At 47.9% G+C, this 17,558-nt stretch overlaps 1 protein-coding gene across 6 annotated transcripts in view; it reads left to right on the top strand.

Annotated features, from left to right (window-relative positions):
• The window catches only part of LOC118373690 (protein sprouty homolog 3-like), a 17,699-nt gene extending 4,142 nt beyond the window's left edge, over positions 1 to 13,557 (top strand). Inside the window, exons 2-4 of one of the 6 annotated variants that reach the window (XR_008060533.1) lie at positions 6,040 to 8,512; positions 8,559 to 8,612; positions 8,759 to 13,557. Coding sequence is in view for 1 of the 6 variants with exons in the window: in XM_035759887.2 (XP_035615780.1) it covers positions 6,129 to 7,085 (957 nt within the window). In the remaining 5 variants the exon portion in view is untranslated. Of the gene's footprint in view, positions 1 to 6,039 lie in introns of all 6 variants that reach the window. The other 5 variants (XR_008060531.1, XR_008060530.1, XR_008060529.1 and 2 more) reach the window with 5 other exon arrangements.
• The last annotated feature ends 4,001 nt before the right edge of the window (positions 13,558 to 17,558 follow it).

The following is a 17,558-nucleotide window of genomic DNA, read 5'->3' on the forward strand; positions in this document are numbered from 1 at the left end:
CCCTTGCTTTCTTTCTCACTTTCTCATTACCATTTACCCTCTTGCTTACCGTCCCCCTCACTCTTTTTCTCTCTCTCTCTGTTCTGTGCCTTGCTCTCTCCCTCACTACTCTCTCTCTCTGTTCTGTGCCTTGCTCTCTCCCTCACTACTCTCTCTCTCTGTTCTGTGCCTTGCTCTCTCCCTCACTACTCTCTCTCTCTGTTCTGTGCCTTGCTCTCTCCCTCACTACTCTCTCTCTCTGTTCTGTGCCTTGCTCTCTCCCTCACTACTCTCTCTCTAGTCATGTAATTGTTTCACTCTCTTCTTTCTCAATCCCCTTGTCTTTTTTTACCTTTGTTTCTCTCTTTCTCTCCTATTTCTCTCTCTCTCTCTCTCTTTAGCTCACTCTTTCTCTCTCTCTATCTATCCTGCAGCCCCTGTATCGATGTGCCTCCTGCCCAGACCTGAAAGGCGATGTCTTGAATTCCTTCTCCTAATTATTATTATGATTCTTTTTTTTACATCTGAGGGCCTGAAAGTTGTGTGAGGGGCACACACAGAACGACAGAGTAAGGAGGAGGTGAAGGGATGAACAGATGAGAGAGAGGAAGGAGTGTGAATGCTGTTGATATCATGGAAGGAGTGAGTGTTGTGTCCCTCTGGGTTTGCATCCGACCCAGATGATAAAAGCAGGAGCAGACACATAAAACAGACCTCCCAGAGCCAGGCAGATACAGCAGGCAGAAATAACTCAGCCAAGTAGAGGAGCCATGTCTTGGCTAGATGCTGTATTGTAGAAACAGATCTGGGCTGTTCTACCTTTCCTCATGTTGCTGTATCTATGCTTTCTCACTATGTACTGACACCATGTGCCCCAGCTGCCCTAACCCTAACCCCAGCCCCTGCCCTAACCCTAACCCTAACCCCAACCCTGCCCTAACCCTGCCCTAACCCTGCCCTAACTCTAACCCTAACCCTAACCCTAACCCCAGCCCCAGCCCCTGCCCCTGCCCCTGCCCCTGCCCCTGCCCCTGCCCCTGCCCCTGCCCTAACCCCAGCCCCTGCCCTAACCCTAACCCTAACCCTAACCCTAACCCTAACCCTAACCCCTGCCCTAACCCCAGCCCCAGCCCCTGCCCTAACCCTAACCCCAGCCCCAGCCCCAGCCCCAGCCCCAGCCCCAGCCCCAGCCCCTGCCCCTGCCCTAACCCCAGCCCCTGCCCTAACCCTAACCCTAACCTTAACCCTAACCCTAACCCTGCCCTAACCCTGCCCTAACCCTGCCCTAACCCTAACCCTAACCCTAACCCTAACCCCAGCCCCAGCCCCTGCCCCTGCCCCTGCCCTAACCCCAGCCCCTGCCCTAACCCTAACCCTAACCTTAACCCTAACCCTAACCCCTGCCCTAACCCCAGCCCCTGCCCTAACCCTAACCCCAACCCTAACCTTAACCCTAACCCCAGCCCCTACCCTAACCCTAACCCTAACCCCAGCCCCTACCCTAACCCCAGCCCCTAATCCTAACCCTAACCCTAATCCTAATCCTAACCCCATCCCCTGCCCTAACCCTAATCCTAACCCTAACCCCAACCCTAACCCTAACACTAACCCCAGCCCCTAACCCCAGCCCTAACCCTAATCCTAACCCGAACCCCAACCCTAACCCTAACACTAACCCCAGCCCCTAACCCTAACCCTAACCCTAACCCTAGCCCTAACCCTAACCCTAACCCTAACCCCAGCCCTAACCCTAACCCTAACCCAAACCCAAACCCAGCCCCTGCCCTAACCCTAACCCTAACCCTAACCCCTTCCCTAACCCTAACCCCAGCCCCTTCCCTAACCCCAGCCCCTTCCCTAACCCCAACCCCAGCCCCTGCCCTAACCCCAGTCCTGTCCCTAACCCCAACCCCTGCCCTAATCCCAACCCCTGCCCTAATCCCAACCCCTGCCCTAACCCCAAGCCCTGCCCTAACCCCAGCCCCTGTCGTTATCCCAGCCCCTGCCTTATAACCCCCTTCCCTAACCCCCTGCTCTAGCCCCAGCCACTGTACTGAGCCTGGCCCCAATACGCTGCTCCTGCCACAATCCTATTCCCCATCCATATCCCCACCCACAGCCTGGGAGTGTCAGTTATCGATCCTCTGGCATCCACACTGGTTAGATGAGAGAAGGGGATGAACATGGAGGGATGGCTGGCTGCATTCTCTCTTACATCTCACTTTACAGAGCAGTAAGTCGCTCTGGATAAGAGCGTCTGCTAAATGACTTAAATGTAAATGTAAATGCAGTCGGCCTGCTCAGCTGGTGGCGTTAGGGTGGGACGGAGCCTGGTGGGTAGGTGGAGGGGGAGAGGGAAGGATTCTGGGTAGTGGGAGTTGACTTCCCAAACATGGTTTCCAAGGCAACAGCTCCCACAAGGACAGGGCTTCCGACCCCTTAAGTGGGGGGAAAGAACAGCCAAGGATTCTAATGCTGCTCCAAATGCAACATGTAAACATTGCCGTACTGAATGAGTCAATAGTATTCACGCACAGCTGTCGCTCTCAGAAAGCATATCTGTTCTGTTATAAAGTGTTATAATTGTTTAATGCAGAAACAACTGAAACAGTAAAACGGAAAGTTTAACACTTGAGATAAAATGTCTGTGTGATTTACATTTTTGCAGATGCTCCTATCCAGAGCAACTTACAGTAGTGAGTGCATACATTTTCATACTTGTTCATATTGGTTGCCCGTGGGAATAAAACCTGGTGTTGGAAGTGGCATGCTCTACCAACTGAACGGGACTGTGTGTGATCAGAGCAGATTGAGTTATGTATCCAACAGGAAGTACAGCAGATGTCAGTCTAGAGCAACAACAGGGCTAGCCCATCTTCCTCCTCAGGGGATACTCCCCTGGCTGCAGGGTTTGGTTCCAACCATACTATAATACACCTTCTGCTAATCAGCTGCTCCTCAGGACCCTGATTAGCCCTAGAGTCAGGTGAGTTATAGTAGGGTTGGAACAAAGGCCTGCACTCTATCCTCTTGTGACCCAGACCTAGACCGGTTTATGAGATCTGTGAGGAGACCAAGACCAGCTGAAATGTTTTTAGTCGTATTTTATCGGGAGTGGTCCAAGCCAGAGAAGAGCCCATCTCTTGCTCAGCGGTGAAGGGCTTGGTCACACGTTTATAGCCTGAACCCTGCCCTGGTCCGGACGACTCTACATGATGAGGTCATGGAAAGAGTCAAGCAGCCGGCTTCTCTTAACAATTAGATGGTCTGATAGCTGTGTAGTGGATGGGTGCTGCTTCATTTGAAGTGATTACTCTGAAGGACTTCCCTTCCCTCCTCCACCTAATTTGGAAATGCATTCTGAGCTTCCGGCCTTATCTTCACTGTATGGCTGCGGGGTGGTGGTGTGTCTGGGAGTGTGTAGATATAAGTTTGTGTGTGTATCTCTGCACTTTTGTGTGTCTGTCTCAGTCTATCTACGTGTGTCTGTCTCAGTGTGTGAAGACATGTGTACGTGTAATCTGTCTTTGTCTACAGTATGTGTGTGTGAGGTTGGATGGTATCGTACCTTTTGCGAGAGCATCGTTGCCAGAAATTCTGACGGCAGATCCCCGGAAGGCTGGTACAGGTACAATATATACATTCTGTGGGCTGCCACAAAAAAAATATATATATATTTTTAAATAAGTTCATAAGTACAAAGTATTTAATAATTTTACATTGGAAACGGTAAAAAATGTCCATCAACCTCTCATCCCATTCCACCAACCCCACCTATCCAACATGTCTCCATCCAACCACATCCAACCGCCCTTCACTCTGCTATGCTTAATGGCTGTTTCTGACTATGGATTTCTGTTCCTGGCTATGTCCGTCCGTCCTTCCATCCCTCCATCTGTCCTCTCCCGTCTCTCTCCTCCATCTGTCCTCTCCCGTCTCTCTCCTCCATCTGTCCTCTCCCGTCTCTCTCCTCCATCTGTCCTCTCCCGTCTCTCTCCTCCATCTGTCCTCTCCCGTCATCTGTCCTCTCCCGTCTCTCTCCTCCATCTGTCCTCTCCCGTCTCTCTCCTCCATCTGTCCTCTCCCGTCTCTCTCCATCTGTCCTCTCCCGTCTCTCTCCTCCATCTGTCCTCTCCCGTCTCTCTCCTCCATCTGTCCTCTCCCGTCTCTCTCCTCCATCTGTCCTCTCCCGTCATCTGTCCTCTCCCGTCTCTCTCCCCATCTGTCCTCTCCCGTCTCTCTCCTCCATCTGTCCTCTCCCGTCTCTCTCCTCCATCTGTCCTCTCCCGTCTCTCTCCTCCATCTGTCCTCTCCCGTCTCTCTCCTCCATCTGTCCTCTCCCATCTCTCTCCTCCATCTAATCTGCTCATCTGGCTTTCTGCTTTAAATGCTTCTCCATTTGGCCTGATTACTCTGATTACGCTCCTGTCTCCCTCCCTCCCTCTCTCTTTGTCTGTCTCTCTCTCTCTTTGTTTGTCTCATTCTCTGCGAGGGCTTGCTGGCCTCTCACAGGGAAATGAAGGGAACTATCCCCTCAGGCCATTTGGCACGGGTGCAACAAGAGGAGAGGAGGAAAAGGACCTAAAAATCAGAACCAGATGTATCAGGGTATCGAATAAAGCACGTAACAGCCTGTTGAACACATAACAGAAGATTCTGCTGCATCTGTTGTCGTTAGGATTTGTAGCAGATATTCAGAGGGTATTTTTGTAGGTGCAACATCATCTTTACAAAAACACACATACTGTATTATGCAACTAAAATATGAAAAACGTTATTGTCCACATAATGTGGAGTCGTTCCCTGCTACATTACGTCCCTGTGATGAAACAAGCCAATGTGTTTGTGTGTTAATCCCAGGATACTAATGTTTTCCATCTACATTCCAATATCCACGTTGTTCCTGTTTGTGGAGGATAAGGCTAAAACAAAAGGAACTTTTTAACAGGGGCAATTTCTCTCTCCCTTCCACACCCCAGATTGGGTTACTACAATGACAACCTTAGTGACACTCATAGCAACTAAACACAACTGCAACGTTCTCCCCAATTCATCTCTGTATCTCTTCGGATAGGCGAACGGACAGGCAGGCGGATCCAATGCCCTTCCTTTCTTCAGAGTGAGTGTGTGAGTGAGTGAGTGAGTGTGAGTGAGTGAGTGTGTGTGAGTGAGTGTGCGTGAGTGAGTGAGTGAGTGTGCATGTGAGTGGGTGTGATTGGGTGTGAGTGGGTGTGAGTGTGTGTGAGTGGGTGTGAGTGGGTGTGTGAGTGGGTGTGTGAGTGAGTGTGTGAGTGAGTGTGAGTGTGGCTGAGTTTACAGAGACGCTGAGTTTACACAGCCAGCCCAATTCTGATCTTTTTTCACTAATTTGACTTTTGACCAATCACATCAGATATTTTTAGAGCTGATGTGATTGGTCAAAAGACCTATTAGTGAAAAAAATATCAGAATTGGACTGCGTATCTCAACGAAGCCAGAGAGTGAGCTGTGTAGGGGAACAGATGCTAAATTACAGGCCAGACTAATCACTTTATCTCTTTGGCCCTGCTTGGATAATAATAGTTATACTCTCAGCACTAGAGAATTTCAAAATCAAATCAAACTTTAATTGCCACATGCGCCAAATACAACAAGTGTAGACTTTACAGTGAAATGCTTACTTACAAGCCCTTAACCAACAGTGCAGTTCAATGTTCATAATGATGTTGATAATATTGCCTATGTGGATATTGGGTCTATTTGTGTCCAGTTTACATAACTCAGTCACGTTGCTCAGGTCAGGTCTGCCTAACTGCAGTATAGGTCCACTCTACTGCATGTACAGTTTTACCAAACATGGGAAGTGAAATATTGAAGCTGTCTGCATAAATGAGTTGTGAGAAGGTGAAAGTACGTTGACTTCCGGCTTTCCAGATGTGTTGTAAGTGGTAAAGAGTAAGGAAGAGTGATGAGCTGTTTGATGTGGTTTCTTTTAGGGGTAAAGAGGTGTGAGTTTCCTCAACGTGTTCTGGGATGAAATGTAACAGTGTTCTAAAATGTCTATCTCTCCTTCTGTTCCAGGTCTCTCTGATGTGCCGTGAGAGGTGTGACTCCCCCATCCCTGCCCCAGTCCCGACCCCATCCCCCTCCCTCGTGCCCCTCCTTCAAGGATGGACCCTCCCCCGGGTCGTGGCCCTGCCCCAGTCAGGAGGGACCTGGATGGGCTGGACCTTCAGCAGGTGCCTGTCCTCTCCCTGGACCAGATTCGCTCCATCCGGGCCAGCAATGACTATGTGGAACGCCCCGTGGCCCTGGACCACACCTCACATTCTGGCTTCTTTTACGCCCATGACGACCGCTACCCCATCACCCATGGGTACCCCCCTCAAGGTTACCTTCATGGTTACTCTCAGGGGTACCCGTCCCAAACCCCTCTCCCCCGGAGCCAGAGCCAGCAGCAACACGCCCACCTGACCCATCTGAGTCGCTCCAGTACAGCCAGCTCAGCCATGTCCCGGACCAGCGCTGCCTCCGACCAGAGACTCCTGGCGGGTCTGACGCCCTCCCACTCTGGCCTGGCCTCAGTGGTGCGCTCCCAGCCTAAAGGAGAACTCAAGCCTGAGGCTTCCCTAGGTAAAGGCCTGGAGGAGGGAGAGGACCTGGGCTTGCACCTGTTTATCTGTGAGCGCTGTGGGAGGTGTAAGTGTCAGGAGTGCTGCGCTCCGCGGAGCCTGCCGTCCTACTGGGTCTGTAGGCAGCGCTGCCTCTGCTCTGCTCAGAGTGTTGTGGAGTACGGCACCTGTCTGTGCTGCGTTAAGGGTCTGTTCTACCACTGCTCCGCTCAGGATGACGAGGACAACTGTGCCGACCGGCCCTGTGCTTGCACGCCCGCCCACGCCTGCGCTCGCTGGGGTACCATTGGCCTTCTGGCGCTGTGCCTGCCCTGTCTCTGCTGCTACCCACCTGCCAGACTGTGCCTCGCCCTGTGCCAGCAGGCCCACGACCGAGCCACCCGCCCTGGCTGCCGCTGCAGCAACACCAACACCGTGTGCCGCAAGATCTCCACCTCCAACCCCAACCCCGGGCATGCCCCCTTCCGCAGCAAGTCCCTGGAGAAGCCTGTATGACAGTGGTGCACCTGGAGTCAGTCGTCGCCTGGACAACGCAGTCTTTGACAACAATGCCATGACAATGCAATCGCCCCGCCCAGCCCGTCGTGATCTACCTACTGTGACCTTTCACCTTACGTACTTTCCATACTTCTTCTTTTCCTCCTGCCTGAAGAGAAATGACCAAAAGCCTTACTGTACTTTACTGTAACTGTATTGTACGTGTGGAGACTCGAGCCGAAAACCTGAAACCGCCTGGTGCTTTTTGCTGAACTGACTGCCAAACTTAACCTTACTGTGTTACTGTGTGGGCATACTGTCTCTACCTTCCCCTTACTGTGTGGGCATACAGTCTCTACCTTCCCCTTACTGTGTGGGCATATGTCTCTACCTTTCCCTTACTGTGTGGGCATATGTCTCTACCTTCCCCTTACTGTGTGGGCATACTGTCTCTACCTTCCCCTTACTGTGTGGCCATATGTCTCTACCTTCCCCTTACTGTGTGGGCATATGTCTCTACCTTCCCCTTACTGTGTGGGCATACTGTCTCTACCTTCCCCTTACTGTGTGGGCATACTGTCTCTACCTTCCCCTTACTGTGTGGGCATACTGTCTCTACCTTCCCCTTACTGTGTGGGCATACTGTCTCTACCTCCCCCTTACTGTGTGGGCATACTGTCTCTACCTTCCCCTTACTGTGTGGGCATACAGTCTCTACCTTCCCCTTACTGTGTGGGCATACTGTCTCTACCTTTCCCTTACTGTGTGGGCATACTGTCTCTACCTTCCCCTTACTGTGTGGGCATACAGTCTCTACCTTCCCCTTACTGTGTGGGCATATGTCTCTACCTTCCCCTTACTGTGTGGGCATACAGTCTCTACCTTTCCCTTACTGTGTGGGCATGCAGTCTCTACCTACCCCTTACGGTGTGGGCATGCAGTCTCTACCTTCCCCTTACTGTGTGGGCATACTGTCTCTACCTTCCCCTTACTGTGTGGGCATGCAGTCTCTACCTTCCCCTTACTGTGTGGGCATATGTCTCTACCTTCCCCTCACTGTGTGGGCATGCAGTCTCTACCTTCCCCTTACTGTGTGGGCATACTGTCTCTACCTTCCCCTTACTGTGTGGGCATACTGTCTCTACCTTTCCCTTACTGTGTGGGCATACTGTCTCTACCTTCCCCTTACTGTGTGGGCATACTGTCTATACCTTTCCCTTACTGTGTGGGCCACTCTACTGTAGATAGTACTGTGGCTATTCTCTGTGTGCGCCTGCCTGGCCGACCAGACCGTTACTCAACAGACCAACCCCACTGTGTTGTGTGATGGGCTGGGGTTTGCTCTGTTAGACTTGACCTATTTATTTATTGGACTTCCTCTTCAGTGAGGTAGAGCGATAGAGAGAGACATAGGTAGACAGGCAGAGAGAGAGTGAGGTAGAGAGGTAGAGAGAGACATAGGTAGACAGGCAGAGAGAGAGTGAGGTAGAGAGAGAGAGAGAGAGAGAGAGGTAGAGAGAGATAGAGAGAGAGAGAGAGACATAGGTAGACAGGCAAAGAGAGAGTGAGGTAGAGAGATAGAGAGAGAGTGAGGTAGAGCGATAGACAGAGACATAGGTAGAGAGGTAGAGAGAGAGTGAGGTAGAGAGAGAGAGAGAGAGAGTGAGGTAGAGAGAGAGAGAGAGACATAGGTAGACAGGCAGAGAGAGAGTGAGGTAGAGAGATAGAGAGAGAGTGAGGTAGAGCGATAGAGAGAGATATAGGTAGAGAGGTAGAGAGAGAGTGAGGTAGAGAGAGAGAGAGAGACATAGGTAGACAGGCAGAGAGAGAGTGAGGTAGAGAGATAGAGAGAGACATAGGTAGAGAGGTAGAGAGAGAGTGAGGTAGAGAGGAAGAGAGAGACATAGGTAGAGAGGTAGAGAGAGAGTGAGGTAGAGAGGTAGAGAGAGAGTGAGGTAGAGAGATAGAGAGAGCGGACCATGTGTTACATGTGAGTACAGTGAGCAAACTACTAGTACAAATCCGAACACAGCCATTAAATAAAAGGGGTCTTTAGCAAATGTGTATTCCAGGCATGACAGAGACAGAGACAGGGTGGTCTAAAGGGAGTCTACAGGTGTGGGCCTCCTTCCCTCCTCTCCCTCTCTGAAGAGGCATCCTGGAGCCGACAGACTGAATGGACATACAAGATGTGGCAACGAGCGGCCATGGCAGACATTTTGTCTGAGACTGTTGCAAAGACCCTTTCCTAATGGTGGAACAAAGACACAAACTCTGAAACACAAACATGTATTACTGTTTGACACACCAAAAAGGGACCATGATGTACCTGGAGAATCTAAAGTGATTAAGCTCATTTAATATAGAAAGCACTGTGAGATATAGAGGTGAATCGTCTGTAGTGTTGCCCAGCTGTCTGACTAACAGACTAACCTGGGGGGCCTCCCTTATGACCAGGCAGTGTGTGTGTATGTGTGTGTGTGTGTGTGTGTGTTATGTGTGTGCGTGCATGTGTATGTGCACAAATGTTAGTGTATGTACAGTATACGCTATATATACAAAAGTATGTGGACACCCCTTCAAATATGTGGATTTGGCTATTTCAGGCACACCCATTGCTGACAGGTGTATAAAATGGAGCACACCGCCATGCAATTTCCATAGAGAAACATTGTGACTTTCAACATGGCACCATCATTGGAGGCTACCTTTCCAACATGCCAGTTTGTAACATTTTTGCCCAACTACAGCTGCCCTGGTCAACTGTAAGTCCTGTTATTGTGAAGTGGAAAAGTCTAGGAGCAACAACGGCTCAGCCGCAAAGTGGTAGGCCACACAAGCTCACAGAACAGGACCGCGAAGTGCTGAAGCACGTAGTGCATAAAAAAGTGTCTGTCCTCGGTTGCAACACTCACTACCGAGTTCCAAACTGCTTCTGGAAGAAACATCAGCACAAGAACTGTTCGTTAGGAACTTATGAAGTGGGTTTCCATGGCCGAGCAGCCGCACACAAGCCTAAGATCACCATGCGCAATGCCAAGCGTTGGTTGGAGTGGTGTAAAGCTTGGAACTTATGGACTCTGGAGCAGTGGAAACGCGTTCTCTGTAGTGATGAATCACGCTTCACCATCTGTCAGTCTGATGGACGAATGTGGTTTGGCGCATTCCAGGAGAACGCTACCTGTCCCAATGCATAGTGCCAACTGTAAAGTTTGGTAGAGGAGGAATAATGGTCTGGGGCTGATTTTCATGGTTTGAGCTAGGCCCCTTAATTCCAGTTAAGGGAAATCATAATGCTACAGCATACAATGACATTCTAGATGACTCTGTGCTTCCAACTTTGTGGCAACAGTTTGGGGAAGGTCCTTTCCTGGTTCAGCATGACAATGCCCTCCATGCACAAAGCGAGGTCCATACAGAAATGGTTTGTCGAGATCGTGTGGAAGAACTTGACTGGCCTGCACAGAGCCCTGACCTCAACCCCAATTAACACCTTTGGGATGAATTAGAATTCTGACTGCTAGCCAGGCCTAATCACCCAACTTCAGTACCCGACCTCACTAATGCTATTGTGTCTGAATGGAAGGAAGTCCCTGCAGCAACATTCCAATATCTATTAGAAAACCTTCCCAGAAAAGTGGAGGCTGTTATAGCAGCAAATGGGGGACCATCTCCATATTAATGCCCATGATTTTGGAATGAAATGTTCGACGAGCAGGTGGTCACATACTTTTGGTCATGTAGTGTATATGTGAGTATGTGTGTGTGGGTGTCATGTCCCCTCCCGTGTTAGTGTGTGTCGGGCCTGTGTATGTTTGCTGTCAGCAGAAGCCTCCTGTTTTATTTTTAGCGCCGCTGCTTCAGAGGACCCAGAGTCTGGTCAGGTTTCCTCTGACGCCAGACTTCCCTGACCCCTCACTGCCTGTCTCTCCTCTCCTCACCTCCCCTGCCTGTACCCATCCCTCAGCCTCCCCTAACCCATTCCTTCCTCCCCTCTCCTCTATTCCTCTATCCATCCTGATAGCGTTGCTGTCTACCGTGCACCAAAGAGATGGAGCTACCCCAAATTCCCAATACAGAGGGATATCATAGGGGATGGACAGTAAGCCAGATAAGGCTTGGGAAAGGGAGCCAGATAAGAAATGTTACCTCCGTTATAGATCCTTACCACTGCGTCCACAACACATTATGCATTTTGCATGGTCAGGGCTTTCCTCTTCTTGACAGATTCCTCTGGCCAGTTTGATCAACCTCAGGCAAGTCCTCCCTCCGACCCCACCGGGGGGTGGAGGGGGGCTAGCTAACACCTTCCAGCATCACATCTTAGCACCCCTTCCCTCCCAGTTACATTCCTACTAACTGTATGGACTAAGTAAAGGTGTCAGTGTGCTTCAGGTTGGCAGTACAGTGCAAGTGTGCTCACATACTCTATTAGAAGACCATCACTTGATAAATGAGAAAGAAGCAGCAATAGTACTGTTTGACCGTTCTGAGACGCTGTAGCCAGAATACACTTCCTAAAAATAGTCAGACAACTCAAGGAATTTGTCATTAATTTTGACGTTTTTGCAGAGGAGATCTTAGTTGCTCAATTTTACATCTAACTAAGATGTTAGGTGCAGTATTTCTCCAGCGGAAAAATTTGAATGAAAACTATTCGTCTCACGTTGAATGACAACAAACAATCCTTACTGTTGTCCAATCACTGATGAAGAGGCCTAGACTTCGGGTACCGATTTCTGCTTGTCTCAAGAAAAAGTTTAGTGTGCCCGAACAACCGAAAACACCCGTGCCGAAGACCAAAACGAACAAAAACGTCACAAAATGTCGTCATAATATATGCAGGAACTATTCCAAACTGTTTCGCCTGGGAAGCATGCAGACGCCTTAATAGGTTCCAGTCCTCCTTCTCTGAGAGTTGATCTCTGAGAGGAGGCAATTAGCTGTATGATAGCTTCTAATGGGGAAGGAGGGAGGGTTGGAGGTGAATGGAGGAAAGTAGAGTGTGGGAGAGAGCTGTGGAAGTGGAGAAGGGAGGAAAGAAAAGGAAGGGAAGGAGGAGGTTGTGGACAGGGTGACTGTCCGTTAGAAGGACTGATGTTGGAGTGAGTGAAGCTGTGGGAGTGAGGTCATACCATTCCAACATTGGGAGATGAAGAACAGGCGAGGAGGGATGGAGGGACTGAGGGACTGAGTCTGGGGGGGGTCTGGTTGTCTTCTGTACTGATATCCAAACCGGATGTGAAACGTAACACGCTGTGTCAAGCATGTGTGTGTGTGTGTGTGTGTGATTGTATGTGCGTGCACGTGTGTGCTTTTATTCACCTATGAACACACACACTCATCCGATTTGTTGAAGTTACTTTGCTATATTTTTATATGTACATACAGACTGTTATTGTATACATGTATGTATTGTATCCCCCTTTTTATTATGATTGATGTTGCTATGATTATTTTCTATTATAGTGAACATTTACCTTGAGTCACAGACCTGGTCAATACTTCTAACGATTCTTCTAGAGGTTTTGCACTGTGGAGGAGAAGTTCATTTACTAAGTGCCACACCTTTTATGATGTACCTCAACTTCACTATTTGCTCCGTGATTCATTTCACGAATACACACACACAAACACAAATACACACACACAAACACAAATACACACACAAATACACACACACAAACACAAATACACACACACAAACACAAATACACACACACAAACACAAACACACACACAAACACAAATACACACACACAAACACAAATACACACACACAAACACAAATACACACACACAAACACAAATACACACACACAAACACAAATGCACACACACAAACACAAATACACACACACAAACACAAATACACACACACAAACACAAATACACACACACAAACACAAATACACACCCATACACTTCATGGCCAATGTGTAAGGCCCAGGTGTATGTCCTCTCCTCTACAGTCCTTCCCCTGAAGAGCTCTATCTCCCAGGTGGTCAGGTGTTGAGGGGAAGGGCTCAGTGTGTAGGTAGGTACTGTACTATACATGCATTTCTGCAGAATAACAACCAACCAACCCTCTCGGGTGCTGTATGCAGGCTACAAGTTAACCACTAAACTTCCCCATGTTGTATTAGTAAGTATTGCTTTGGTACAATTGGCATCTTGTATGTTGTAAAATCATTTAATGAGAATATATGGACATATATATATATATACATATATATATATATAGAAATCTATCTAAATGAATATATTATATATATTAAATATACATTTCACACTTATTTTGTTCCGTTGCTGATATTACCGATGCGTCACAGATATTTATTTAATGGTTGCGATGAGAGAAAATTATTTATTTGACTGCGGAAGTTGCGAGGATGATATTTGAGGCTTTTTGGTTTGGTTTCTCTTGGAGTGGTGTGGCGGCTGCAGCCCTCATGGCTAAAGATAACCAATAAAAGGTGTTTCCAAACGGCCTGTGTCTGGCTGCCTCTTCTCTGGTGTGTGTGTGTGCGTGCGTGTGTGGCTATTTGCATCACTGTGTGTTTGTGTGTTTGTGTGATGCTCATACTGTGTTAACCCTAGTGTTGTAGACTGTCAGGTCGGATGACCAGAGTAGTCACGTCCATATCCCGTTAGTCAAAAAGACTGGTGACGCCTTTCCTTGCCCTGCCCATTTGCAATGCAGAAAATGTGTGTGTGTGTGTGTGTGTGTGTGTGTGTGTGTGTGTGTGTGTGTGTGTGTGTGTGTGTGTGTGTGTGTGTATGTATGTATGTATGTATGTATGTTTGTTTGTGTATTTGTGCTGTATAGACTGCTGTATGTTCATGATGTTGCAGTGGTCAGGGGGAGCCTTTGTCCGTAGTTCTTCATTCCTCTCCTCGATGGCCCCATAAATAAGTAATCAAGGCCAGCTCACACTAATGGCTTCTTAGAGGAGTGAATACAGATGTATGTATGTGTGTGTGTATGTGTGTGTGTGTATGTGTGTTTGTGAGTGAGTGACTGTCTGTCTGTGTTTTTGTGTGTGTGACCATGTGTATGACTGTGTGTGTGTGTATATGTCTTCCCACTGGACAAAAACTGGTTGCATCAATGATATTTCGACCTCATTTCAACAACAAAAGTCAATGTGATGTTGACTCAACGTGGAAAACGGATTGGATTCGGATTTGGTCTTTTTTTCACTCAACTAAATCCAATGACATGTTGAATGTTTTTGTTGATTTCATGTTGAATTCATAGTAGTTGACATCTCAATCAAATGTCAATCAAAACTAGTTGAAATGTTGAAATGACGTCTGTGCCCAGTGGGTTAGCATGCATGCACTTGAGAAAACCCACCCTTTCTGCTCATAATCAAAAACTGAAGTGCATTAAAGCAGACCTCTTACCCTCTCCCGCTATCATCCAGAAGGTGAGGTCAGTACAGGTGCATCAAAGCTGGGACCGAGAGACTAAAAAACAGCTTCTATCTCAAGACCCTCAGACTGTTAAATAGTCATCACTAGCCGGCTACCACCCCTGCACCTTAGAATCACTGGTCACTTCAATAATGGAACACTAGTCACTATAATAGTGTTTACAAACTGCTTTACTCAATTCATATGTACAATTGAAGTCGGAAGTTTACATACACCTTAGCCAAATACATTTAAACTCAGTTTTCACAATTCCTGATATTTAATCCCAGTCTTAGGTCAGTTAGGATCACCACTTTATTTTAAGAATGTTAAATGTCAGAATAATAGTAGAGAGAATGATTTATTTCAGCTTCAATTTCTTTTATCACATTCCCAGTGGGTCAGAAGTTTAAATGCACTCAATTAGTATTTGGTAGCATGGCCTTAAAATTGTTTAACTTGGGTAAAACGTTTCGGGTAGCCTTCCTCAAGCTTCCCACAATAATTTGGGTGAATTTCAGCCCATTCCTCCTGACAGAGCTGGTGTAACTGAGTCAGGTTTGTAGGCCTCCTTGCTCGCACATGCTTTTTCAGTTCTTTCCACACATTTTCTATGTGAATGAGGTCAGGGCTTTGTGATGGCCACTCCAATACCTTGACATGTTTGTCCTTAAGCCATTTTGCCACAACTTTGGAAGTATGCTTGGGGTCATTGTCCATTTGGAAGACCCATTTGCGACCAAGCTTTAACTTCCTGACTGATGTCTTGAGATGTTGCTTCAATATATCCACATAATTTTCCTCCCTCGTGATGCCATCAATTTTGTGAAGTGCACCAATCCCTCCTGCAGCAAAGCACCCCAACAACATGATGCTGCCACCCCTGTGCTTCACGGCTGGGATGGTGTTCTTCGGCTTGCAAGCGTTCCTCTTTTTTTCACTGTATCACAATTCCAGTGGGTCAGAAGTTTACATACACTAAGTTGACTGTGCCTTTAAACACCTTGGAAAATTCCAGAAAATTCTGTCATGGCTTTAGAAGCATCTGATTGGCTAATTGACATCATTTGAGTCAATTGGAGGTGTATCTGTGCATGTCTTTCAAGGCCTACCTTCAAACTCAGTGCCTCTTTGCTTGATATCAAGCAAAATCTAAAGAAAATTCAACCAATTTATTATGGGGAGCTTGTGGAAGGCTACCCGAAATGTTTGACCCAAGTTAAACAATTTAAAGGCAATGCTACCAAATACTAATTGAGTGTATGTAAACTTCTGACCCACCGGGAATGTGATGAAACAAATAATTGCTGAAATGAATCATTCTCTCTACAATTATTCTAACATTTAACATTCTTAAAATAAAGTGGTGTTCCTAACTAACCTAAGACAGTGAATTTTTTACTTAGATTAAATATCAGGAATTGTGAAAAACGGAGTTTAACGTATTTGGCTAAGGTGTACGTAAACTTCCGACTTCAACTGTAGGTTGTAATCTCATTGCTAAACCTCTCAACCATATATTAGCCAATTATCCAGATTGAAATAAAGTGGTGTGCCCAGTGGGAAGCTCATGAGTGATACTACTTCCACCCTTAACCTTTACCCACTGTGTTAAAGCAATAGGCGTTAGGGGTTTGGCGCGTTCCTCTCCCTGCTCGACCCCCTACCCCAGCTGCCTTGTGCGTCTCCTATGTGGCCCTTGTTGTTTCTATACAGGCACTGTCCTGGATGCCTGGGGAGTCAGTCTCAAAGGCCTAGAGGAACAAAAGCACCTGTCTGTCAAGTTTCCATACAGCTGTCAGTCACAATGAATGCATTCCTAGAGCCCAAACAGAACATTCACACAGTATACTACACCAGTGTGTGTGTGTGTGTGTGTGTGTGTGTGTGTGTGTGTGTGTGTGTGTGTGTGTGTGTGTGTGTGTGTGTGTGTGTGTGTGTGTGTGTGTGCGTGCGTGCGTGTTTGCAGTTAGCGGTTTGCAGTTACCAAACAGGTTATGAGAGCAGAGCAGGCCATGGCCCCTAGCTCAGCCTTATCGGTGTGTTGGTGAGTGGCCCGGTCTGTGAATCCTGAGCCTGGGATGTGGTTGGAGCTGAGGCTTCCAGGATGGACATACACATTATCTCTATTGGAACTGTTGTGAGTAGACCGTCTTCTTTATGTATACAATATTGCTTACAATAATACATGTATTGTTTACTATCCCTTTAATGTCTGTCTATTCATGCAGGCCTGTACACTTATTGTAAAGTATGTAAAGAGAAACATTCGCCTTTTATTGTTGGTTCTTGTTGGTTGTCTGCATTGTCACACTCAGTAGCACAATGGGGATAAATAATGTATAGGGAATTGAATTGAATGGAATAACCCTCCAACCTACCACTCCAGCATTCTGACCCGCTGCTTGGGGCCTTCACGGCGGGCTCCTGAGCCTGGCGTCCTGGGCATGTGTGTGTGTGTCAGCTGCAGCCTGGAGCTGTTGACAGGTGGAGGTGTCGTGGAGGGGCAGGCGCCAGAGAGGACCCAGTGGGGCCAGAGGGGCCGGGGTCCTGGGGTACGCTGGAGCCATCCCGAGAAGTGCCTGACTATGTACTGCTAGACACAACACAGAGAGGAGAGTGAGTGGAGAGGGGGAGGGTGGAGAAGAAAGACTACTCTCCTCCACTATAATAGTACTACTAAATGAGTAAACCGCATCCTTTCTCATTCACACGTTTCTTCAAGTCGGGATTGTTCCCCCTCAGAATATTGAGAAGTGCTTCACACATGGGAGTCATCTGGCAACCAGAATCACTGGATAATCGTTCCAATTAGGGTCAGTGAAATGGGACTAAAGTATGGGCCTGGGCACAGTGGCTAACCAGACTCCTTCCACACAGCACCACCATTAGCATGGATACCATGGGAATCAAGCAGGATAAACTTTGAGAAGTTTCCGTGTGTGTGCGTTGGTGTGTGTGAGTGTGTGTTTGTGGGGGAGAAAGAGGCTTCTCTGCTGTGGCTAGTAGTTGCAGTGTGTGGAATGTGTGTCAGGGAGGGAGGAATGGTGGGAGGAAGGGATGGAAGGAGGG

This window comes from Oncorhynchus keta, chromosome 11 (assembly GCF_023373465.1).
Source record: "Oncorhynchus keta strain PuntledgeMale-10-30-2019 chromosome 11, Oket_V2, whole genome shotgun sequence".
NCBI lineage: Eukaryota > Metazoa > Chordata > Actinopteri > Salmoniformes > Salmonidae > Oncorhynchus > Oncorhynchus keta.